This window comes from Corvus moneduloides, unplaced genomic scaffold, assembly GCF_009650955.1.
Source record: "Corvus moneduloides isolate bCorMon1 unplaced genomic scaffold, bCorMon1.pri scaffold_102_arrow_ctg1, whole genome shotgun sequence".
In the NCBI taxonomy this organism is placed as follows: Eukaryota; Metazoa; Chordata; class Aves; order Passeriformes; family Corvidae; genus Corvus; species Corvus moneduloides.
Window position 1 is genome coordinate 210,580 of NW_022436873.1, and position 25,754 is coordinate 236,333.

The 25,754-nt window shown below is 60.5% G+C and overlaps 1 protein-coding gene across 10 annotated transcripts in view; it reads right to left on the reverse strand.

Moving 5' to 3' along the window:
• Window positions 1-25,334, reverse strand: part of ARHGEF10L (Rho guanine nucleotide exchange factor 10 like) — a 48,833-nt gene extending 23,499 nt beyond the window's left edge. For 3 of the 10 annotated variants that reach the window (XM_032097675.1, XM_032097677.1, XM_032097676.1), the window contains exons 1-16: window positions 25,250-25,334; window positions 18,842-18,913; window positions 17,660-17,872; window positions 17,534-17,561; window positions 16,327-16,412; window positions 15,188-15,271; window positions 13,557-13,714; window positions 10,542-10,658; window positions 8,678-8,786; window positions 8,050-8,142; window positions 6,803-6,909; window positions 5,393-5,470; window positions 5,140-5,319; window positions 3,671-3,787; window positions 3,478-3,570; window positions 822-995 (exon numbers count right to left, since the gene is read on the reverse strand). In XM_032097675.1, the coding sequence (XP_031953566.1) occupies window positions 822-995; window positions 3,478-3,570; window positions 3,671-3,787; window positions 5,140-5,319; window positions 5,393-5,470; window positions 6,803-6,909; window positions 8,050-8,142; window positions 8,678-8,786; window positions 10,542-10,658; window positions 13,557-13,714; window positions 15,188-15,271; window positions 16,327-16,412; window positions 17,534-17,561; window positions 17,660-17,872; window positions 18,842-18,866 (1,662 nt within the window). In that variant the 5' untranslated portion in view covers window positions 18,867-18,913; window positions 25,250-25,334. The other 7 variants (XM_032097680.1, XM_032097678.1, XM_032097682.1 and 4 more) reach the window with 5 other exon arrangements.
• Between the last annotated feature and the right edge of the window lie 420 nt (window positions 25,335-25,754).

Sequence of the window (25,754 nt, forward strand, 5' to 3'; positions counted from 1 at the left end):
GGATGAGGATGAAGATGAGGATGAGGAGGATGAAGCTGAGGAGGATGAGGAGGAGGATGAGGGTGAAGATGAAGATGAGGATGAAGATGAAGATGAGGATGAGGATGAAGATGAAAATGAAGCTGAGGAGGATGAAGATGAAGATGAGGATGAGGATGAAGATGAAAATGAAGCTGAGGAGGATGAGGACGAAGATGAGGATGAGGAGGACAAAGCTGAGGAGCACGAGGAGGAAGAGGAGGAGGAGGATGAGGAGGACAAAGCCGAGGAGCATGAAGATGAGGATGAGGATGAGGAGGATGAAGCTGAGGAGGATGAAGATGAGGATGAGGATGAGGATGAGGATGAGGAGGATGAAGCCGAGGAGGAGGAGGATGAAGATGAGGACGAAGATGAGGATGACGAGGATGAAGCTGAGGAGGATGAGGATGAGGATGAAGATGAGGACGAGGAGGAGGATGAGGATGAAGATGAAGATGAGGATGAGGATGAAGATGAGGATGAGGATGAAGATGAGGACGAGGAGGATGAAGCTGAGGAGGATGAGGACGAAGATGAGGGTGAAGATGAAGATGAGGATGAAGATGAAGATGAGGATGAGGATGAAGATGAGGACGAGGAGGATGAAGCTGAGGAGGACGAGGATGAGGACGAAGATGAGGATGAGGATGAAGATGAGGCTGAGGACGAAGATGAGGATGAGGACGAAGATGAGGACGAGGAGGATGAAGCCAAGGAGGACGAGGATGAGGAAGAGGATGAGGATGAAGACGAAGCTGAGGAGGACGAGGACGAAGCCGAGGAGGACGAGGAGGCCCCACCTTGCTGAGGCTGCTGCGCTCGCCGATGCTCCGGCTGAGCTGCTGCATCTCGGCCACTTGGTCGGCCACGCGCTTCTGCTCGTTGAGCTTCTCGGCCAGCGTCTCCAGCTCGGTGAGCGCCAGCTGCAGCGCCAGCCGGTCGGCGTGGCCGCGCGGGGTGTTCTTCAGCATGTCCTGGCACACGGGCACGGGCGGGCGTGGCAGGAGCCGCCGCGGCTCCGGCGGCCCCCGGGCTCGCGGCGCGGAGGGCGACCCTCGGCACGGAGCCGAAAACCCAACCAAGGCGCCCACCGCGGAACGAGCCCCGGGTCTGCAGCGCCCGAAGAGGTGCTGCTGCAGAACCTTCCCCAGAACCTCCCAGAAACCTCCAGAACCTCCCAAAAACCTTCTCCAGAACCTCCCAAAAACCTCCAAAACCTCCCAAAAACCTCCAGAACCTCCCAGAAACCTCCAGAACCTCCCAAGAACCTTCTCCAGAACCTCCCAAAAACCTTCTCCAGAACCTCCCAAAAACCTCCAGAACCTCCCCAAACCTTCTCCAGAACCTCCCAAGAACCTTCTCCAGAACCTCCCAAGAACCTTCTCCAGAACCTCCCAAAAACCTCCAAAACCTCCCAAAAACCTCCAGAACCTCCCAAAAACCTTCCCCAGAACCTCCCAGAAACCTCCAGAACCTCCCAAAAACCTCCAGAACCTCCCCAAACCTTCTCCAGAACCTCCCAAAAACCTTCCCCAGAACCTCCCAAAAACCTCCAGAACCTCCCCAAACCTTCTCCAGAACCTCCCAAAAACCTTCTCCAGAACCTCCCAAAAACCTTCTCCAGAACCTCCCAAAAACCTCCAGAACCTCCCAAAAACCTCCAGAACCTCCTCAAACCTTCTCCAGAACCTCCCAAGAACCTTCTCCAGAACCTCCCAAGAACCTTCTCCAGAACCTCCCAAAAACCTCCAAAACCTCCCAAAAACCTCCAGAACCTCCCAAAAACCTTCCCCAGAACCTCCCAAAAACCTCCAGAACCTCCCCAAACCTTCTCCAGAACCTCCCAAGAACCTTCCCCAGAACCTCCCAAAAACCTCCAAAACCTCCCAAAAACCTCCAGAACCTCCCAAAAACCTCCAGAACCTCCCAAAAACCTTCTCCAGAACCTCCCAGAAACCTTCCCCAGAACCTCCCAGAAACCTCCAGAACCTCCCAGAAACCTCCAGAACCTCCCCAAACCTTCTCCAGAACCTCCCAAAAACCTTCTCCAGAACCTCCCAAAAACCTCCAGAACCTCCCCAAACCTTCTCCAGAACCTCCCAAAAACCTTCTCCAGAACCTCCCAAAACCTTCTCCAGAACCTCCCAAAAACCTCCAGAACCTCCCAAAAACCTCCAGAACCTCCCCAAACCTTCTCCAGAACCTCCCCAAACCTTCTCCAGAACCTCCCAAAAACCTTCTCCAGAACCTCCCAAAAACCTTCTCCAGAACCTCCCAAAAACCTCCAGAACCTCCCAAAAACCTCCAGAACCTCCCCAAACCTTCTCCAGAACCTCCCAAAACTCTTTCCCAGAACCTCCCAAGAACCTTCTCCAGAACCTCCCAAAAACCTCCAAAACCTCCCAAAAACCTCCAGAACCTCCCAAAAACCTCCAGAACCTCCCCAAACCTTCTCCAGAACCTTCCCAAAAACCTTCTCCAGAACCTCCCAAAAACCTTCTCCAGAGCCTCCCCAAACCTTCTCCAGAACCTCCCAGAAACCTTCCCCAGAACCTCCCAAAAACCTCCAGAACCTCCCAAAAACCTCCAGAACCTCCCCAAACCTTCTCCAGAACCTCCCAAAAACCTCCAAAACCTCCCAAAAACCTCCAGAACCTCCCAAAAACCTCCAGAACCTCCCCAAACCTTCTCCAGAACCTCCCAAAAACCTTCTCCAGAACCTCCCCAAACCTTCTCCAGAACCTTCCCAAAAACCTCCAGAACCTCCCCAAACCTTCTCCAGAACCTCCCAAGAACCTTCTCCAGAACCTCCCAAAAACCTCCAGAACCTCCCAAAAACCTCCAGAACCTCCCCAACCCTTCTCCAGAACCTCCCAAAAACCTTCTCCAGAACCTCCCAAAAACCTCCAGAACCTCCCAAAAACCTCCAGAACCTCCCCAAACCTTCTCCAGAACCTCCCAAAAACCTTCTCCAGAACCTCCCAAAAACCTCCAGAACCTCCCCAAAACCTCCAGAACCTCCCCAAACCTTCTCCAGAACCTCCCAAAAACCTCCAGAACCTCCCCAAACCTTCTCCAGAACCTCCCAAGAACCTTCTCCAGAACCTCCCAAAAACCTCCAGAACCTCCCAAAAACCTCCAGAACCTCCCCAAACCTTCTCCAGAACCTCCCAAAAACCTTCTCCAGAACCTCCCAAAAACCTCCAGAACCTCCCCAAACCTTCTCCAGAACCTCCCAAAACTCTTTCCCAGAACCTCCCAAGAACCTTCTCCAGAACCTCCTGAACACCTCCAGAACCTCCCCAATGTCGTCCAGAACCTCCCAAAAACCTCCAGAACCTCCCGATGTCCTCCAGAACCTCCCCAAAAACCTCCAGAACCTCCCAAAAAACCTCCAGGACCTCCCAAAAAACCTCCAGGACCTCCCCACCATCTCCAGAACCTCCCTCCCCTCACCTGCAGGAGGAGGATGAACTGAGGGAACCTCTGGATGGGCTTCACCATCAGCCCGTAGAGCGTGACGCGGTCGGCGCTGGCCATCTGCCGCTTCTGCGGGGGGAAAGCCGGGAAAAAAGGGGGTTTCTTTGGGAAAAGCCGGGAAAGAAGGGGTTTTTCGGGAAAAGCGGAGCCGGGGAGGGGCGGCGCTGACCTTGAGGAAGTCGAGGAAGGCGGGCTTGGTCAGACAGGCCTTCTTGATGAGGGCCATGGCCGTGGTGAAGTTGTTGACGTAGTCGCTGTAGACGTCCAGCACCATGGACTTGGAGAACTGGGAGAGGGCGGCAGAGCGGGAAGGGCGTGGGGCTTCCCAAGAAACGCCGGAAGCGCGGCGGCGGCGGCGGGGGTCCCAAAGCGGCCCCGGCACTGCAGCCCTGCACCCACCCCGGGGGGGTCTGGGGGTGATTCCCGATCCCTGATGGGATCCCAGGGGGGTCTGGGGGTGATTCCCGATCCCTGATGGGATCCCAGGGGGGTCTGGGGGTGATTCCCGATCCCTGATGGGATCCCAGGGGGGTTTGGGGGTGATTCCCGATCCCTGATGGGATCCCAGGGGGGTCTGGGGGTGATTCCCGATCCCTGATGGGATCCCAGGGGGGTTTGGGGGTGATTCCCGATCCCTGATGGGATCCCAGGGGGGTCTGGGGGCGATTCCCGATCCCTGATGGGATCCCAGGGGGGTCTGGGGGTGATTCCCGATCCCTGATGGGATCCCAGGGGAGCTTTGGGGACAATTCCCGATCCCTGATGGGATCCCAGGGGGGCTTTGGGGACAATTCCCGATCCCTGATGGGATCCCAGGGGGGTCTGGGGGCGATTCCCGATCCCTGATGGGATCCCAGGGGGGTCTGGGGGTGATTCCCGATCCCTGATGGGATCCCAGGGGGGTCTGGGGGTGATTCCCGATCCCTGATGGGATCCCAGGGGGGTTTGGGGGTGATTCCCGATCCCTGATGGGATCCCAGGGGGGTCTGGGGGCGATTCCCGATCCCTGATGGGATCCCAGGGGGGTCTGGGGGTGATTCCCGATCCCTGATGGGATCCCAGGGGGGTCTGGGGGCGATTCCCGATCCCTGATGGGATCCCAGGGGGGTTTGGGGGTGATTCTCGATCCCTGATGGGATCCCAGGGGGGTTTGGGGGTGATTCCTGATCCCTGATGGGATCCCAGGGGGGTCTGGGGGCGATTCCCGATCCCTGATGGGATCCCAGGGGGGTCTGGGGGCGATTCCCGATCCCTGATGGGATCCCAGGGGGGTCTGGGGGTGATTCTCGATCCCTGATGGGATCTCAGGGGGGTTTGGGGGCGATTCCCGATCCCTGATGGGATCCCAGGGAAGGTTTGGAGGCGATTCCCGATCCCTGATGGGATCCCAGGGGAGCTTTGGGGACAATTCCTGATCCCTGATGGGATCCCAGGGGAGCTTTGGGGACAATTCCTGATCCCTGATGGGATCCCAGGGGAGCTTTGGGGACAATTCCCGATCCCTGATGGGATCCCAGGGGAGCTTTGGGGACAATTCCCGATCCCTGATGGGATCCCAGGGGAGCTTTGGGGACAATTCCCGACCCCTGATGGGATCCCAGGGAAGGCTTTTTGGCGATTCCTGCTTTTCCCGGGTACCGAGGCCACGAAGAGATCCCCGATCTTCTCGGCCGAGTCCCACTCGGCCACGCGGGAGGCGAGGGCGATCTGGAACATGGAGTGGCACTGCAGGATCTCCTTCAGCCGGAAGAACACCAGCTGGCACTTGCGGGCGCTCAGCACCTTGGGCTCCATCTCCAGCAGCGGCTTCCGGTAATCCTGCGGGAACGGGGGCTGGGAATGCCGGGAGCCGCGCCGGGGCGGCGCCGACCCCGCGGGAAGGGGCTCCCACCTGCAGGATGCGCTTCAGGGAATCCACGTAGCTCCGCTCGCTCTGCACGATGGAGCCCAGGATGTGCCGGCGCACCACCTGCCGCGGGACACGGGGATCGGCCGGGATGCCACGGAGCCCCAGCAACGGCATCGGGGAGGTGCAGGCACAGCCGTGATCCCGAATCCCGGGATGAGGGGAGGTGCAGGCACAGCCGTGATCCCGAATCCCGGGATGAGGGGAAATGCAGGCACAGCCGTGATCCCGAATCCCGGGATCGGGGGAAGTGCAGGCACAGCCGTGATCCCAAATCCCGGGATGAGGGGAGGTGCAGGCACAGCCGTGATCCCGAATCCCGGGATTGGAGGAAATGCAGGCACAGCCGTGATCCCGAATCCCGGGATCGGGGGAAGTGCAGGCCCAGCCTGTGGGGCCCAGCTGTGACGCCCCAATCCCAAATCCCAGGAAAAGGGAACCAACCCCAGCCCAGCGGAAGCGCTGTCTCAGCAGCGCCGTTTTTGCTGACTCGGCCTTTCCCCCATTGCTCAACCGGGAGAAGCTGCGTCCCGCCCTCAGATCCCCGGAAAGCCCCGGCAACAAATCCCTGGTAAGCCCTGATCCCAGATCCCCGGAGAGCCCCGATCCCAGATCCCCGGAGAGCCCCAATCCCAAAGCCCTGGAGAGCCCCAATCCCAGATCCCCAGAGAGCCCTGATCCGAGACCCCCGGAGAGCCCCAATCCCAGATCCCCAGAGAGCCCTGATCCCAGACCCCCGGAGAGCCCCGATCCCAGACCCCTGGAGAGCCCCAATCCCAGATCCCCAGAGAGCCCCAAACCCCCAGAGAGCCCCAATCCCAAACCCCCGGAGGGCCCCGATCCCAGATCCCCGGAGAGCCCCGATCCCAGAGCCCCAGAGAGCCCCGATCCCAGATCCCGGGAGAGCCCCAATCCCAGATCCCAGGTAAACCCCAATCCCAGATCCCTGGAGAGCCCCAATCCCAGACCCCCAGAGAGCCCTGATCCCAAACTCCCGGAGAGCCCCAATCCCAGACCCCTGGAGAGCCCCGATCCCAAATCCCAGGTAAACCCCAATCCCACACCCCTGGAGATCCCTGGTCCCAGATCCCCGGAGAGCCCCGGAGAGCCCCGGAGAGCCCTGATCCCAAAACCCCAGAGAGCCCCAGAGAGCCCTGATCCCAAAACCCCAGAGAGCCCCGATCCCAGACCCCCGGAGAGCCCCGGAGAGCTCCGATCCCAGACCCCCAGAGAGCCCCAATCCCAGAGCCCCGGAGAGCCCCGATCCCAGAGGCTCAGAGAGCCCCGATCCCAGACCCCCGGAGAGCCCCGATCCCAAACTCCCGGAGAGCCCCGGAGAGCCCCAATCCCAACCCCCCGGAGAGCCCCGGAGAGCCCCGGAGCCAGAGCCCGCACCTGCTGGGGGCTCAGCCCGTCGGGCATGGGGCCCAGCTCGGGCGGGGGGTGCTTGGCGTCCGACACGGTGACCTCCAGGAATCCGGTGTCCTCGTCCTCCGAGTCCCCTGCGGGCACAGCAGCAGCCGCTGCCACGCGGAGCCGCGCCGGGGCCACCGGGGCCGGCTCTGCCTCCGGAGCGGCGCGGGAGGCGCGTCCCGGTGCTCCCGGTGCTCCCGGTGCTCCCCGGTGCTCCTGGTGCTGCCGGTGCTGCCGGTATCCCGAGTGCCTCCAGAGCCACCAGCATGAGTCCGGTGGGATTGGGGACGGCGGGGAGGGGACAGGGAGGGTCCCCATCCCAAAATCCGCCCGGGATGTGGGAACGGCGCCTCGGCCTCGCTCCAAGCCAGCGGGAAACGGGAAAAGGAGCCGGGAGTGGGGGAAAAGTGGGAAGTGCTGGAGCAGGGTCGGGGCCAGCACCGCACAGAGGGGACAGGGAGGGTCCCCATCCCAAAATCCGCCCGGGATGTGGGAACGGCGCCTCGGCCTCGCTCCAAGCCAGCCGGGAAGTGAGTCCCGGGAAGTGCTGGGAAGTGGGGCTCAGCCGCGATCCCACAAATCCCAGGGTGAGGGACATGCAGGCACAGCACGCGGGGTTCAGCCGCCATCCCCCAATCCCAAATCCTGGGATTTGGGAAGAGGAGCCGGGAGCGGAGGAAAAGTGGGAAGCGCCAGAGCGGGGACCAGGCCAGCGCCGCAGGGAGGAGACAGGGAGGGGACAGGGAGGGGACAGGGAGGGTCCCCATCCCAAAATCCGCCCGGGATGTGGGAACAGCACCTCGGCCTCGCTCCAAGCCAGCGGGAAACGGGAGAAGGAGCCGGGAGCGGAGGAGAAGCGGGAAGCGGCGGAGCGCGGAGCCCTTACCCGAGGCCGAAGCAGCCGAGGAGGAGGAGGGCGAGCGAGGCTGGGCCGGGTCGGGCCGGGAGCGCGGCCGCCGGCTCCACATGGCCCCGGCCCCATCCCGGGCTGCCCAGAGCCGGGAGCGGAGCGAGGGAGGGAGGGAAGGAAGGAAGGGAAGGGCTGCGGGGAGGGCGCTGCCAGCTCCGGGACCTTTTCCTTCCCCAATTTGGGCCGGGCCCGTCGCCGCCCGCGGCTCCTTCTCCCCGTGCCGGGATCCCCGCGCCCCAAAGCCATGCGGGAGCGCCGGGACACGCGCGGCAGATCCCACGGGAAGCTCCGGGCGCGGGGCGGCCCGGCAGGATCGTACCTCCCCTCCGGAGCTCCGGGGAAAGCCGGGAGCCGCGGCGGGAGCGCGGCGGCCTCTCCGCCTCGGCCGCCCTCCTCCTGCGCTCCCCGTCCCCTGCGGGACAGGGAAAGCCCCGGGATTTGGGAATTCTGGGGAAAATCCCCAGGGAAAAACCTAAGCACACCCCGGTGCTTTATCCCAAAAATGCTTGGAGCAAGGAGCGAGTTCCCAGAGAGTGGGAACAGCCACGGGGAAGCTGAAAACGCCAGGAATAATCCAGGAAAAAACGGGGAAAGGTGAGCGGGATGAGGATTCCCTGAAATCCGCCCTCTCCAGGGGCTCCGGGTGGGGTTTTCCCGCTCACCTGGGGCCTCCCTGTGCTCCTCATTCCCTGCGGGACAAGGAAACCCCCGGGATTGGGAATTCAGGGAAAAATCCTGAAGGAAAAACCCAAGGACACCGCGGTGCTGCTGGGGGGAGCCGCTGCTTTATCCCACGAGGATAAAAGGAGCGAGCTGAGAGTGGGAACAGCCACGGGAAAGCTGAAAACGCCGGGAATAATCCAGGAAAAAGTGGGAAAAGGTGAGCAGGATGAGGATTCCCTGGAATCCGCCCTCTCCAGGGGCTCCGGGTGGGGTTTCCCGCTCACCTGGGTTTTCCCGGCGCTGCAGGAACGTCACCTTCCTCATCACCGCCATCCGCGTCTTCTCCAGCCCGTCCTTGGTGCCGCTCCGCGCCGCCCGCATCAGCTGCGACATCTGGGAATGGGATCCGGGAGCCGGGATCAGGGATCCGGGACCAGGGACCAGGAATCACAGGGATCCCAGGGATCCCAGGGATCACGGATCAGGGATTGGAAAGCTCGAGGCAGCCCCGGGATCGCCGGCCGGATCCGGTTCCCCCTCAGGAACATCCGTGGAGCGCCGTTCCCTGTTTTCCCCCGCAGGCGGGAGCAGCAGGCACAGGCGGGGTGCTCCGGGATCCCGGCAGGATCCCGGCAGGATCCCGGCAGGATCGATCCCGGCAGGATCCCGGCAGGATCCCGGCAGGATTCCGGCAGGATCGATCCCGGCAGGATCCCGGCAGGATCGATCCCGGCAGGATCCCGGCAGGATCCCGGCAGGATTCCGGCAGGATCGATCCCGGCAGGATCCCGGCAGGATCGATCCCGGCAGGATCCCGGCAGGATTCCGGCAGGATCGATCCCGGCAGGATCCCGGCAGGATCCCGGCAGGATCCCGGCAGGATTCCGGCAGGATCGATCCCGGCAGGATCCCGGCAGGATCCCGGCAGGATCCCGGCAGGATCGATCCCGGCAGGATCCCGGCAGGATCGATCCCGGCAGGATCCCGGCAGGATTCGCAAGCGGCCGAAGCGGGCTGGTGCAGCAGAGCCGAGCGCAGCCCGGGAAGGGAGCGGGAGCGGAGCCCGGAGCGGATCCATCCCTTCCCTGGGCCGGGATTGGATGTGGGGGAGAGGAAGAGGGGGGGACGGGCCTTTCCCTGCCCAAATCCCAGCGTTTTATCCTAAATCCCAGTGTTTCATCCTAAATCCCAGCGTTTCACCCTAAATCTCAGCGTTTCACCCCAAATCCCAGCGTTTCATCCTAAATCCCAGCATTTCATCCTAAATCCCAGCGTTTTATCCCAAATCCCAGCGTTTCATCCCAAATCCCAGCATTTCATCCTAAATCCCAGCGTTTTATCCCAAATCCCAGCGTTTCACCCCAAATCCCAGTGTTTCATCCTAAATCCCAGCGTTTCACCCTAAATCTCAGCGTTTCACCCCAAATCCCAGCGTTTCATCCTAAATCCCAGCGTTTCATCCTAAATCCCAGCGTTTTATCCCAAATCCCAGCGTTTCATCCTAAATCCCAGCATTTCATCCTAAATCCCAGCGTTTTATCCCAAATCCCAGCGTTTCACCCCAAATCCCAGCGTTTCATCCTAAATCCCAGCGTTTTATCCTAAATCCCAGCGTTTCACTCCAAATCCCAGCATTTCATCCTAAATTCCAGCGTTTTATCCCAAATCCCAGCATTTCATCCCAAATCCCAGCGTTTCACTCCAAATCCCAGCGTTTCATCCTAAATCCCACTGTTTCATCCCAAATCCCACTGTTTCACCCCAAACCCCAGCGTTTCACCCCAAACTGACGCTGGCACCCCCTTCCCACCCCCTGGAGCTCCAGCTGGGACGGCGCAGGGTGGGAAAGGCTCCGCACTAAGATCCCACAACTCCCAAAATTCCCCTTCCCTTCCCTTCCTTCCTCCTCCTCTCCTCCCTCCTCCCGTACCAGGCCCTCCTGGGATCCCTCTCTCCCGGCGTGCTCCGAGCTCCCTTCCCAAGAAAAGCCCGGAATTCCGACGGCTGGGCCGGCGTTTTTCGGGAGCGGGGCACGGAATGGGACGAGCTCAGCCCGGATGGGATCCCACAAGGGGTTTCCCCCCCTCCCCGGCCCCGCCGCACCGGGAATTTCGGGAAGAGCGGGATGCGGGGCGGAGCGGGAGGTACCTTCCAGTCGCATTTGTGCTTCAGCTCGTGCATCTCCTTCCCCCCAACTCTGAGCGCCAGGAGGTCCCGCTTAGTCCTGGCGCATTTCTGCCGGAGCTTACGGAGGTCCGGAGAGAGCTGAGCCCGCAGCAAAGCAGCAGCAGGAGAAGGAACAGCAGCAGGAACAGCAGCAGGAACAGGAGCAGCAGGAGAAGGAACAGGAGCAGGAACAGCAGCAGGAACAGGAGCAGCAGGAGAAGGAACAGGAGCAGGAGCAGCAGCAGGAGAAGGAACAGGAGCAGGAACAGGAGCAGGAACAGGAGCAGCAGGAGAAGGAACAGGAGCAGGAGCAGGAGCAGCAGCAGGAGAAGGAACAGGAGCAGGAACAGGAGCAGGAACAGCAGCAGGAACAGGAGCAGCAGGAGAAGGAACAGGAGCAGGAACAGGAGCAGCAGCAGGAGAAGGAACAGGAGCAGGAACAGCAGCAGGAACAGGAGCAGCAGCAGGAGAAGGAACAGGAGCAGGAGCAGGAACAGGAACAGCAGCAGGAGAAGGAACAGCAGCAGCAGGAGAAGGAACAGGAGCAGGAGAAGGAACAGCAGCAGCAGGAGAAGGAACAGCAGCAGGAACAGGAGCAGCAGCAGGAGCAGCAGGAGCAGGAGCAGGAGCAGGAGCAGGAGCAGGAGCAGCAGGATCAGCAGCAGGAGCAGCAGGAGCAGGATCAGGAGCAGGAGCAGGAGCAGGAGCAGCAGGATCAGCAGCAGGAGCAGCAGGAGCAGGATCAGGATCAGGAGCAGGAGCAGGAGCAGGATCAGGAGCAGCAGGAGCAGGAGCAGCAGGAGCAGGAGCAGCAGGAGCAGCAGGAGCAGCAGGATCAGGAGCAGCAGGAGCAGCAGGAGCAGCAGGAGCAGCAGGATCAGCAGCAGCAGGAGCAGGAGCAGCAGGATCAGGAGCAGCAGGAGCAGCAGGAGCAGGAGCAGGAGCAGCAGGATCAGGAGCAGCAGGAGCAGCAGGAGCAGGAGCAGGAGCAGCAGGATCAGGAGCAGCAGGAGCAGCAGGAGCAGCAGGAGCAGCAGGAACAGCAGGAGCAGCAGGAGCAGCAGGAGCAGCAGGATCAGGAGCAGCAGGATCAGCAGCAGCAGGAGCAGGAGCAGCAGGATCAGGAGCAGCAGGAGCAGCAGGAGCAGGAGCAGGAGCAGCAGGATCAGGAGCAGCAGGATCAGCAGCAGCAGGATCAGCAGCAGCAGGATCAGGAGCAGGAGCAGGAGCAGGATCAGCAGCAGCAGGAGCAGGATCAGCAGCAGCAGGAGCAGCGGGAGCAGCAGGAGCAGCAGCAGCAGGAGCAGCAGGAAGAAGAGCGGAGATCCGGCAGCGGCAACACAAACACAGCACACATCACCCGGAGTGCGGCACATCCCGATCCCGGCCGGCATGGAGCGGGCATGGAGCGGGCATGGAGCGGGCATGGAGCGGGAGTGGGGATGGAGCAGGGATGGAGCGGGGATGGAGCAGGAGCAGGGATGGAGCGGGAATGGAGCAGGAGCGGGGATGGAGCAGGAGCAGGGATGGAGCTGGCATGGAGCGGGGATGGAGCAGGAGCAGGGATGGAGTGGGGAATGCAGCGGGAGCGGGGAGAGGCTCAAAGATGGGAGAAATCATCCCGAAATTCCAGCCGGGATGGAGCAGGGAAAGGCTCAAACCCAGGAGGAATCACCCCGAGCGGCACAGCCTGGAATCCCGGCCGGGATGGAGCGGGGACAGGCTCAAAAACAGGGAATCATCCTGAAATTCCAGCCGGGATGGAGCAGGAATGTAGCAGGAGCGGGGAAAGGCAGGAGAGGCTCCAGGGGGAGGAAATCCCAAGGGAAGGAGGAAAGGAGGAAGGAAATTCCAGGGAAAAGGCAGCAGCAGCAGCTGCGGGGGCTCCGGTTTCCTCCACGGAAAAGCCGGGATGAGGATTCCAAAGGAGGGATACCTTGGGCTGCAGGGATGGGGATTCCCGGGGTGGATGGGGGTTCCAAGGGGGGCTGAAGATTCCAAAAGAATGGATACCTTGGAATGCAGGGATGAGAATTGCAAAGGAGGGATGAGAACTCCCAGAGGTTGGATACCTTGGAATGGAGGGGTGGGGATTTCTGGGATGGGTGCGGATTCCAAAGGAGGGATGGGGCTGGAGGGAGGGATGAGAATTCCAAAGGATGGAAGGAGGATGAGGAGCCCAAGGCAGGGATACCTTGGGCTGGAAGGATGGGGATTCCAAAGGAGGGATGAGAATTCCTGGGATGGATGAGAATTCCCGGGATGGATACCTTGGGATGGAGGGAGGGATGGAGGGATGGATGGATGGATGGAGGGATGGATGGATGGATGGATGGAGGGATGGATGGAGGGATGGAGGGAGGGATGGAGGGATGGATGGATGGATGGATGGATGGATGGATGGATGGATGGATGGATGGATGGAGGGATGGAGGGATGGATGGAGGGATGGATGGATGGATGGAGGGATGGATGGAGGGATGGATGGATGGATGGAGGGATGGATGGAGGGATGGATGGATGGATGGATGGACACAGGGATGGAGGGAGGGAGGGATGGATGGATGGAGGGATGGATGGATGGATGGAGGGATGGAGGGATGGAGGGATGGAGGGATGGATGGATGGAGGGATGGAGGGATGGATGGAGGGATGGATGGATGGAGGGATGGATGGATGGATTAAGGGATGGAGGGATGGAGGGAGGGAGGGATGGATGGATGGATGGATGGATGGATGGATGGATTAAGGGATGGAGGGATGGAGGGAGGGAGGGATGGATGGAGGGATGGAGGGAGGGATGGATGGAGGGATGGAGGGAGGGATGGATGGAAGGATGGATGGATGGAAGGATGGAAGGATGGATAACCGTTCCCAGACGGATACCCCAGGCTGGCAGGAGGCATGGAATGATGGATGGATAACCGTTCCCAGATGGATCCCCGGGCTGGCAGGAGGGCTGCAATGACGGCTGGGTGACCGTTCCCACACGGATACCTTGGGCTGGAAGGCCGCGCGCTGCTTGGCCGGCTCCGCTTCCCGCCGGGATTCGTCTCCGGACTCTCCGTCGCTGTAGCTCTCGAAGTCGCTGGAGCTCCAGCCCAGCTCCGGCTCCGGCTCCGGCTGCGCTCCGTCCCCGCGGATCGGCCCCGGCCCTGCGGCACAGCCCCGGCTCATCCCACTGCTCCCAGTGCTCCCAGCTCATCCCACTGCTCCCACTGCTCCCAGCTCATCCCAGTGCTCCCATCCCAGCTCATCCCACTGCTCCCAGTGCTCCCAGCTCATCCCACTGCTCCCATCCCGGCTCATCCCAGTGCTCCCAGTGCTCCCATCCCAGCTCATCCCACTGCTCCCATCCCAGCTCATCCCACTGCTCCCAGTGCTCCCAGCTCATCCCAGTGCTCCCAGTGCTCCCAGCTCATCCCACTGCTCCCATCCCAGCTCATCCCACTGCTCCCAGTGCTCCCAGCTCATCCCAGTGCTCCCAGTGCTCCCAGCTCATCCCAGTGCTCCCATCCCGGCTCATCCCAGTGCTCCCAGTGCTCCCATCCCAGCTCATCCCACTGCTCCCATCCCAGCTCATCCCACTGCTCCCAGTGCTCCCAGCTCATCCCAGTGCTCCCAGTGCTCCCAGCTCATCCCACTGCTCCCATCCCGGCTCATCCCACTGCTCCCAGTGCTCCCAGCTCATCCCAGTGCTCCCATCCCAGCTCATCCCGCTGCTCCCAGTGCTCCCAGCTCATCCCGCTGCTCCCAGTGCTCCCATCCCAGCTCATCCCACTGCTCCCAGCTCATCCCACTGCTCCCAGTGCTCCCATGCCAGCTCATCCCACTGCTCCCAGTGCTCCCAGCTCATCCCACTGCTCCCATCCCGGCTCATCCCACTGCTCCCAGTGCTCCCAGCTCATCCCACTGCTCCCATCCCGGCTCATCCCACTGCTCCCAGTGCTCCCAGCTCATCCCAGTGCTCCCATCCCAGCTCATCACGCTGCTCCCATCCCAGCTCATCCCAGTGCTCCCAGTGCTCCCATCCCGGCTCCGTGTGGGCGGGAGGGAGCCGGGAACGCGCCGGGATGGACGGAACCGGGGGGGCTCCTCTTCCCGGGGGTGGGAATGGGGAGGGCACGGAGGGAGAGGGGAAAGGAAGGGAAGGGGGAATTTGGGAGCTGTGGGATCGCAGGGCAGAATTCCCGAATTCCCGAATTCCCGAATTCCCGAATTCCCCACCCCTCGGGGTCCCGCGGCTCCTCTGGGAGCGGCTCCGGCCCCCCCAAATCCCAGCGGTTCCCATGGGATCCCCGGCCGGAGCCTCCTGGGGGATGGGATCCCCTTCCCGATGGAAAACGGGATGGGGGGGCCTGGAAAAGCGGGAGGAGGTGATTCCCATGGGATCAGGGCCTGGAAAAGCGGGAAGAGGCCGCTCCCATGGGATCAGGGCCTGGAAAAGCGGGAAGAGGCCGCTCCCGAGGGATCAGGGCCTGGAAAAGCGGGAAGAGGCCGCTCCCGTGGGATCAGGGCCTGGAAAAGCGGGAAGAGGCCGCTCCCATGGGATCAGGGCCTGGAAAAGCGGGAAGAGGCCGTTCCCGTGGGATCAGGCTCTGGAAAAGCGGGAAGAGGCCGCTCCGTACCGTCCGGCTCCGCCTCCAGCCCCTCGCAGGGAACGTCGTCGTAGATGACCTCGGGCTCCACCTCCGGGAAGGAGAAACGCTCCCCTGGAAAAGGCCGGAATCGGCATCCCGGGATCCGGCGGGACGGGAATCCCATCCCAAACCCGGCCTGGGGGATCCAGGCAGATCCAGGGGTGTCCCAGGATTATCCCAGGGGTATCCAGGGGGTGTCCAGGGGTGTCCCAGGGGGATCCAGGGGTATCCAGGGGGATCCAAGGGTATCCCAGGGGGTGTCCCAGGGAGATCCAGGGGTTATCCCAGGGGGATCCCAGGGGTATCCAGGGGTTATCCCAGGGGGATCCAGGGGGATCCAGGGGGATCCAGGCAGATCCAGGGGGATCCAGGTGTGTCCCAGGGGGATCCCGGGGGTATCCAGGGGGATCCAGGGGTGTCCCAGGATTATCCCAGGGGGATCCCAGGGGGATCCCAGGGGGATCCAGGGGTATCCAGGGGTTATCCCAGGGGGATCCAGGGGTTATCCCAGGGGGATCCCAGGGGGATCCAGGGGGATCCAGGGGTGTCCCAGGGGGATCCAGGGGGATCCAGGGGGATCCAGGGGTGTCCCAGGGGTGTCCCAGGGGGATCCCAGGGGGATCCAGGGGGATCCAGGGGTGTCCCAGGGGGATCCCAGGGGGATCCAGGGGGATCCAGGGGTTATCCCAGGGGGATCCCAGGGGGATCCAGGGGGATCCAGGGGGGTCCCAGGGGGATCCAGGGGGATCCAGGGGTTATCCCAGGGGGATCCCAGGGGGATCCAGGGGGATCCAGGGGGGTCCCAGGGGGATCCCAGGGGGATCCAGGGGTTATCCCAGGGGGATCCCAGGGGGATCCAGGGGTATCCAGGGGGGTCCCAGGGGGATCCCAGGGGGATCCAGGGGTTATCCCAGGGGGATCCCAGGGGGATCCAGGGGTATCCAGGGGGGTCCCAGGGGGATCCCAGGGGGATCCAGGGGGGTCCCAGGGGGATCCAGGGGTATCGAGGGGGATCCAGGGGGATCCAGGGGTTATCCCAGGGGGATTCCAGGGGGATCCAGGGGTATCCCAGCGGTATCCCGGGGTACCCGGAGGTTTTCCAGGGGGTTATCCCAGATTTCCCCCACCTCGGCAGATGCTCTCCCTCTTCCAGGTGCGGTTCCGGATGTGGGAATCTCCTCCGGCCTCTCCATTGCTCACCCGCGCCGGGAGCCTGCGGGAACGGGCTCAGGCAGCATTCCAGGGAAAAATCCCTCGGGATCGGGGACAAACCCCTCGGGATCGGGGAGAAATCCCTCAGGATCGGGGGAAATCCCTCAGGATCGGGGGAAATCCCTCGGGATCGGGGACAAACCCCTCGGGATCGGGGAGAAATCCCTCAGGATCGGGGGAAATCCCTCGGGATCGGGGGAAATCCCTCGGGATCGGGGACAAACCCCTCGGGATCAGGGGAAATCCCTCGGGATCGGGGACAAATCCCTCGGGATCGGGCGCCCCCGAAGCTCCCGCCCCCATTCCTATCCCAGGAACAAAATCCATCCCGTTCCAGCCCCCTCTGCTCCTCGGCATCCCGGGATTTGGGGCCATCCCAGCTTCTCGGGGAGGTGGGAAAGATCCCAAAATCCCGGAGTTTCCTGCTTGGAACTCGGGAATGGGGAGAGGTTGGGGAAACTGAGGCCGGGCAGCGGAGGGGACGGAGCCCCGCGATCCAACCAGGGAGCCAAAATCCCAGCAGAACCCCCGGAATTCCCACCAGAACCTCCTGGGAGCCCTGGAAATGCCACCAAATCCTCCAAAATCCCACCAGAACCCCCAAAGCTCCTGGGAAATCCCACCAAACCCCCCAAATCCCAGCAGAATTCCCTGGAAATCCCACTGAACTCCCCCAAATCTCACCAGAATTCCCTGGGAATCCCACTAAACCCCCCAAATCCCAGCAGAATTCCCAGGAAATCCCACTAAATCCCCCAGATCCCACAGGAACCCCAAGGAAACTCCATGGAAATCCCACGAAACTACCCCAGATCCCACCAGGATTCCATGGAAATCCCACTAAACCCCCCAAATCCCACCAGAATTCCCAGGAAATCCCACTAAACTACCCCAGGTCCCACAGGAACCCCAAGGAAACTCCATGGAAATCCCACTAAATTCCACCAAATCCCACGGGAACCCCAAGGAAACTCCATGGAACCGCCCAGACTCCATGGAAATCCCACTAAACCCCCCAAATCCCATGGGAACCCCAAGGAAACTCCACGGAAATCCCACCAAATCCCCCAAATCCCAGCAGAATTCCCAGGAAATCCCACTGAATGCCCCGATCCCACTCACCCTTCCTGGGTCTCCGGGCCCAGCCCGTCTGCGGGGAAGGAAAGCAAAGAGAAGCGGCTTTGGCACCCCCGGGACACGCCGGGAACGCCGGGAATCGGCCCCGGGAATACCGGGAACGCTCCTCACCGGAGCCGGGCGCGCGTCGCCGGCGCGGGGGCGCCTGGAGAACCACGGCAGCACCGGGATCGGCTCCGGGATCGGCTCCGGGATCAGCTCCGGGATCGGCTCCGGGATCGGCTCCCGAATCCTCCTCCTCCTCCTCCTCCTCACTGTCCTCGAAGTCGAAGGCCTGGCCCAGCTCCTCCGTGCCCGGGGGGCTGGGGGGATCCGGGGCACATCCTGCACCGGGAACGGGCACGGAAACCACGGAATGGGAAAGGGAGAACGGGAAACGGGGATGGGGAAAAGGGAGGGAGGAGGTGGGAAAGGGAGGGAGGGGATGGGAAAGGGAGGGAGGGGATGGAAAAGGGAGGGAGGGGATGGGAAAGGGATGGAGGGGATGGAAAAGGGAGGGAGGGGATGGGAAAGGGATGGAGGAGGTGGGAAAGGGATGGAGGGGATGGAAAAGGGAGGGAGGAGATGGGAAAGGGATGGAGGAGGTGGGAAAGGGATGGAGGGGATGGGAAAGGGATGGAGGAGATGGAAAAGGGAGGGAGGGGATGGGAAAGGGAGGGAGGGGATGGGAAAGGGATGGAGGAGGTGGGAAAGGGATGGAGGGGATGGGAAAGGGAGGGAGGGGATGGGAAAGGGATGGAGGAGAAGGGGAAAAGGGATGGAGCAGGAGGAGGAAAAGGGAATGAAGGGAGATGAGGAAAAGGGGATGGAGGAGATGGAGGAAAAATGGGATGGAGGAGGAGCAGGGGATGGAGGGAGAGAAGGGAGGTGGAAGAGATGGAAGAGGAAAAAGGGGATGGAAATGGAACAGGAGAAGGGGAACGGAGGGAGAGGAGGGAGATGGAGGAGAGGGGGAGGGAGGAGATGGAAAAGGGGGATGGAGAGAAACGGGGAAGGGGATGGAGGAGGAGGGAGAAGGGGATGGAATTGGAGGATGGAAAAGGGCGATGGAGGGAGGGGATGGAGGGGATGGAGGGAGGGGACGGAGATCGGGATCAGCTCCCCCCGAACCCCGGCATTCCCGATCGGCATTCCCGATCCCAGCGGCTCCAGCCGGGATACCCCGGGTGCTGCTCCCTCCTTCCCGGCCCAGCCCGGGCGTCCCCTTCCCGCGATTCCCAGGGGATTCCCGCGATTCCCAGGGGATTCCCAGGGGATTCCCAGGGGATTCCCAGATCCCGGCGCTGCCAGTACCTGCTGCGGGCGGGGCCGAGGCCATGGCGGGGGGGCCCGGCTGCTCCGCCCGGAGCCGCTCCCGGCGCGTTCCTGCGGAAAACAGGGAAAAGGGCTCGGGAAAGGGGCCTCGGCCCCAAATGCAGCCCTGGAAAAGCTGCGGGAGGCTCCCGGCGGGACGGAGCCGGCGCCGGCAGAGCGGGCACGGGCTCAGGGAGAGCTCATCCCAGGAAAAGGCGGATCCCGCTGCCGGGATCGATCCATGGGATCGATCCGTGGGATCGATGGAGCATCCGCCCGGAAATCCGGGAGCGCCTGGAGGGCACCGGGAAGCTCGGGAAGGTCGGAGCCTTGGGAAGGCTCCCGTTGCCAAGGGATGATCCCGGGGAAATGTCCCGGGAAAGGCTGGGATCTTCCCTCCTGGAATTCTCTTCCTGCAGTGGGAACCTCTCCCGGCTCACCCAGGCTGGGAATTCTCCCTGCGGATGCACAGAAACCAGGACAGGGATCCACGGGAACCTGGGAATTCCAGGAGGAGAATCCCCAAAAGCCGGGAGATGAATCCCGAAAAACACGGCAGATGAATCCACAAAATCCCAGGGCAATCCACCAAAAAATGGGAGAAGAATCCCCACAAAACCGGGAGCAGAATTCCCAAAATCCCAGGAGGAGAAGGATCCCCAAATCCCAGGAGCAGCTGCGGAGCCCAGGATTCCCGGGACACAGCGAATTCCCGGTTTCTGCGGTGAGGTTGGGAATCCTTGGGAGAAGCAGCACCGGGATCTGCCCGGCTCCGGCCCCTTCCCGCTCTGGATCCCTCTCCCGGCGATCCGGCGGCTCCCAGGGCGGGAATCGCGGCCGATCCCAATTTTATCCCGGGAAAAGCTCAGCTCCCAGCGCCTCCAGAGGAACCCTCGGGGTGGGATTTTTCCAAGGAAAAAGGGGGATTCTTCCCGGAGTTTTTTGCTCAGTGCAAGGCGGGAACATCCCGGGATTCCGTGGGATGAGGGAAAAACGGGATGGACCCCAGGAAAAGCGGGAAATCCATGGATGGGGGGATGGGAGAAGATCCTCGGGAATGGGGATCCCCGGGAGCTGCCGGGGGTCCGTGGGAATAAAGAGGGACGGGAAATTCGGGACTGGGGAGAAGCCCGGGATGTGGGGATGGGGAACCATCCCGGGAATGGGAATCATCCCAGGGAATGGGGAACCATCCTGGGAATGGGGAATGGGGAATGGGGAATGGGAATCATCCCAGGGAATGGGGAATGGGGAATGGGGAATCATCCCGGGAATGGGGAATGGGGAATGGGGAATGGGAATCATCCCAGGGAATGGGGAATCATCCCGGGAATGGGGAATGGGAACCATCCCAGGAATGGGGAATCATCCCGGGAATGGGAATCATCCCAGGGAATGGGGAACCATCCTGGGAATGGGGAATGGGGAATGGGGAATGGGAATCATCCCGGGAATGGGGAATGGGGAATGGGGAATGGGGAATGGGAATCATCCCGGGAATGGGGAATGGGAATCATCCCAAGGAATGCGGAACCATCCCGGGAATGGGGAATGGGGAATGGGGAATGGGGAATCATCCCAGGAATGGGGAATGATCCCGGGAATGGGGAATGGGAATCATCCCAGGGAATGGGGAACCATCCTGGGAATGGAGAATGGGGAATGGGGAATGGGGAATGGGGAATGGGGAATGGGGAATCATCCCGGGAATGGGGAATGGGGAACCATCCCAGGAATGGGGAATCATCCCGGGAATGGGAATCATCCCAGGGAATGGGGAACCATCCCAGGGAATGGGGAATCATCCCGGGGAATGGGGAATGGGGAATGGGGAACCATCCCAGGAATGGGGAATCATCCCGGGAATGGGGAATGAGGAATGGGGAATGGGGAATGGGGAATGGGGAATGGGGAATGGGGAATGGGGAACCATCCCAGGAATGGGGAATCATCCCGGGAATGGGGAATGGGGAATGGGAACCATCCCGGGATGGGGATTCCCGAGCAGGCCCTGGCTCTTCCCGCTGGGAGCGAGAGCAGCCGGACGGATCCAAACCCCCCGGGCCGGTCCCGGCCACTGCCGATCCCGGGATATTTTGATCCCGGATATTTTGATCCCGGATATTTTGATCCTGGATATTTTGATCCCTGGCACCGCGGCTGCGGCCGGGGGCAGCCGCTGCCAGCTCCGCACCGGGATCATCCCCAGCCCTTCCCGGCACATCCGGAGCCATCCCGACCCCGCCGGGATCGGATCAGGAGTGGGAACGGCGGCCGGAAACCTGGGATCCATCCGGGTGGGAAACCTGGGATCCATCCCAGTGGGAAACCTGGGATCCATCCGGGTGGGAAACCTGGGATCCATCCGGGTGGGAAATCCAGGATCCAGCCCAGAGGGAAACCAGGGATCCAGCTGGGTGGGAAATCCGGGATCCAGCCCGGTGGGAGACCTGGGATCCATCCGGGTGGGAAACCTGGGATCCATCTGGGTGGGAAATCCGGGATCCAGCCCGGTGGGAGACCTGGGATCCACCCTGGTGGGAAATTTGGGATCCATCCCAGTGGGAAATTCGAGATCCATCCCAGTAGGAGACCGGGGATCCATCCCAGAGGGAAATCCGGGATCCAGCCCAGAGGGAAATTCGGGATGCAGCCCAGTGGGATTGGCCAGGAATTGGCCCCACCCCGCCGCTAATCCCGGGAATGAATAACTTGGGAATAAATAACCGGGAATGAATAACCGGGAATGAGTAACTGGGAATAAATAACCGGGAATAAATAACCGGAATAAATAACCGGGAATGAGTAACCGGGAATTATTTCTGGGATGAGGGGGAGGGGAGGGAGCCACCCTTGGGGATTTGCGCTCCCAAATCCCCTCCTCTTCCCGATTTTCCAGCCCCCCCGGCCCCAAGGTGGCTTCATTCCCGGTATTCCCACGGCACAGGGGGCTCCAGAGGGAGCTGGGATGGTCCCTGGATCCCTGGATCCCTGAATCCTTGAATCCCTGGGTCCCTGGATCCCTGATTCCCTGAATCCCTGATTCCTTGGATCCCCGGATCCCTGGGTCCCTGAAACACTGAATCCCTGAATCCCTGAATCCCTGATTCCCTGGATCCCTGAGGTCCTGGATCCCTGAATTCCCTGAATCCCTGGATCCCTGGATCCCTGGGTCCCTGGGTCCTTGAATCCCTGATTCCCTGGATCCCTGAATCCCTGGATCCCTGGGTCCTTGAATCCCTGGACCCCTGGATCCCTGGATCCCTGGGTCCTTGAATCCCTGGATCCCTGGGTCCCTGGATCCCTGGGTCCCTGGATCCCTGGATCCCTGGATCCCTGGGTCCTTGAATCCCTGGATCCCTGGATCCCTGGATCCCTGAATCCCTGGATCCCTGAGTCCCTGGATCCCTGGATCCCAAGGCTTGGGAATCATCCATGAAATCAATTCAGTTCAATTGGAAGTGGGGAAAGGGAACGGGACGGAAAAACGAAGGGAAAATTCCGACTTTGACGGGAAAAGCAACGGAAAACGGGGATGAAATGGGGAAAATGGGATGAAATGGGAAAAACTGGGATGAAATGGGAAAAACGGGGATGAAATGGGGAAACGGGGATGAAATGGGGAAAATGGGATGAAATGGGAAAAACGGGGATGAAATGGGGAAAACTGGGATGAAATGGGGAAATGGGGATGAAATGGGAAAAAACGGGGATGAAATGGGGAAATGGGGATGAAATGGGAAAAAACGGGGATGAAATGGGGAAAACCCGGAATTCCCATTTCCGAACGAAGGGGAGATGGAAACTCGCCGGGAAAGCGGAGCGGGAACCCAAACTCCGGGGGAAAATCCCTGGGAAATGAAAATCCCACAGGAAAAAAGTGCAAATAAACTTTCCTTTCTCTTCCCCAAAATCCCCTTTATTTGTCCCCAAAAATCCTCTTTATTCAGCCTCAAGAATCCCATCCATTGATCCCAAAAATCCCCTTTATCTTCCCAAAAAATCCCTTTTATTTCCCCAAAAATCCCCTTTCTTGTCCAAAACAATTCCCATTGGTTGCCTCCCAAATCCCCAGTATTTGCCCCAAAAATCCCCTTTATTTTCCCCAAAAAAATCCCCTTTTTTGCCCCCAAAAATTTCCTTCCTCTTCCAAAAATAATCCCTTTATCTATTCCGAAATTCCCTTTATTTATCCCAAAATCCCCTTTATTAGCCCCAAAAATCTCTTTATTAACCCCCAAATCCCCTTTATTTATCCCAAAATCGCCTTTTAGTTATCCCAAAATCCCCTTTATTGCCCCAAAATCCCTTGTATTTGCCCCAAAATCCCCTTTTAGTTATCCCAAAATCCCCTTTATTAGCCCCAGAATTCCCTTTATCTATCCCAAAATTCCCATTATTTATCCCAAAATCCCCTTTATTAGCCCCAAAATTCCCTTTATTAGCCCCAAAATTCCCGTTATTTATCCCAAAATTCCCATTATTTATCCCAAAATCCCCTGTATTTGCCCCAAAATCCCCTTTATTTATCCCAAAATTCCCTTTATCCCAAAATTCCCTTTATTTATCCCAAAATTCCCTTTATTTGCCCCAAAATCCCCTTTATTTATCCCAAAATTCCCTTTATCCCAAAATTCCCTTTATCTATCCCAAAATTCCCATTATTTATCCCAAAATCCCCTTTATTTATCCCAAAATCCCCTTTATTGCCCCAAAATCCCTTGTATTTGCCCCAAAATCCCCTTTTAGTTATCCCAAAATTCCCTTTATTAGCCCCAAATTCCCTTTATTTATCCCAAAATCCCTTTTATTTATCCCAAAATTCCCATTATTTGCCCCAAAATCCCCTTTATTGCCCCAAAATTCCCTTTATTTATCCCAAAATCCCCTTTATTTGCCCCAAAATTCCCATTATTTATCCCAAAATTCCCATTATTTATCCCAAAATCCCCATTATCTATCCCAAAATTCCCGGTTTTTTTCCCAAAATCCCTTTATTTATCCCCAAATCCCCTTTGTGTTCCCCCAGCTGCGGCCCCGGGAGCCGCTCCCGATGGATCCCAGTTTTTAGCCCCGCTGAAATCCCCGGGAATTCCGCCCCTCCGGCCGCATTCCCTGCCTTTTTCCCTGGAATCCTCGGGAAATTCCCGCTCCTCGCCTCCTCTTTATTCCCGGAACCCCAAAGAATCCCTTAAAACCCCAGCCAGAAGCAGCGAGGAACATTCCAGAGGCTCCAGCATCGCAGGCTCCCAGCGCGCCGCTCTCCCAGAAATCCCCAAAAACCGGGAAAAGCGCCGGGATCGCGGCGGGAAGCGAGGCCAAGGCCGCAGGGATTTGGGAACGCGGGAATTTGGGAAAAGGGCCCGAATGGGGGCGGCGGCGGCCGAGGGATGGATCCCTCCGCATTCCCGGATTTTGGGGCTTGGAATTCCAACCCTTGGGGAAAAGCGGGAATTTCACAGCGGGAATAGCGGGGAGGGCGGGGCAGGGTGGGCTCCTCCCGCCGGGATCCCCTCTGGATCCAGGGATTTGGGATCCAGGGATTTGGGATCCAGGCATTTGGCGCTGGATGTGTGGGATTTGGGATCCAGGGATTTGGGATCCAGGGATTTGGGGCTGGATGTGTGGGATTTGGGATCCAGGGATTTGGGATCCAGGGATTCGGGGCTGGAGGTGTCGGATTTGGGGCCGGATCCAGGCATTTGGGATCCAGGCATTTGGGGCCGGATGTTTGGGATTTGGGCCTGGATCTGTGGGATTTGGGATCCAGGGATTTGGGGCCGGATCCAGGGATTTGGGATCCAGGGATTCGGGGCCGGATCCAGGCATTTGGGGCCGGATGTTTGGGATTTGGGCCTGGATCTGTGGGATTTGGGATCCAGGGATTTGGGGCCGGATCCAGGGATTTGGGATCCAGGCATTTGGGGCTGGATCTGTGGGATTTGGGGCCGGATGCAGGGATTTGGGATCCAGGGATTTGGGTCCGGATGTTTGGGATTTGGGGCCAGATCCAGGGATTTGGGGCTGGATCCAGGGATTCGGGGCTGGAGGTGTCGGATTTGGGACTGGATCCAGGGATTTGGGGCTGGATCCAGGGATTCGGGGCTGGATCCAGGGATTCAGGGATCCAGGGATTTGGGGCTGGATCCAGGGATTTGGGATCCAGGGATTCGGGGCTGGAGGTGTCGGATTTGGGACTGGATCTGTGGGATTCGGGGCCGGATCCAGGGATTCGGGGCCGGATCCAGGGATTTGGGGCCGGATCCAGGCATTTGGGGCCGGATCCAGGGATTTGGGATCCAGGCATTTGGGGCCGGACGTGTGGGATTCGGGGCTGGACGTGTGGATTTCCGGGCGGCTCCAGGGATTTTTGGGAAGCGGGCGCAGGAAAAGCGGGAATGTGCTGACCTGGGCAGGCCGCGGCCGCTCCTTTGTGTCCGCATGGGCCGCGCGGCGCCGGGAATCGCCCGATCCCGGCGGGAATCGCCCGATCCCGGCGGGAATCGCCCGATCCCGGCGGGAATCGCCCCCTCCGCGGGATCCCGGGATGGGCCCGGGGCGCTCCCGGGAATTCCCCAATCCCGGCGGGAAGCGGCGGGCCCGGCCCGGAGCCGCTTCCAGCGGCGCAGCGAGGGCCGCCGGGATTCGGGAATCATCCTCTCCCTCCTCCCCTTCCTCCTCCTCCTCTTCCTTCCCCTCCTCTTCCCGGCGTCCCCGCCATTCCCGAGCCCGCCCGGTCGCGATTTCTCCGCTCTCCCCGCCATTCCCAGGTTTTTCCCGGGCTGTTCCAGCTCCAGCTCCAATCCCACCGGCCCTTTGGGAATCCTTCCCTTTCCAGCGCCTCCAAAACTCCCAAAAATCCACCCGGGAGCCAAAACAGAACAAACGCCAAACCCGCCGGGAAAACATTCCC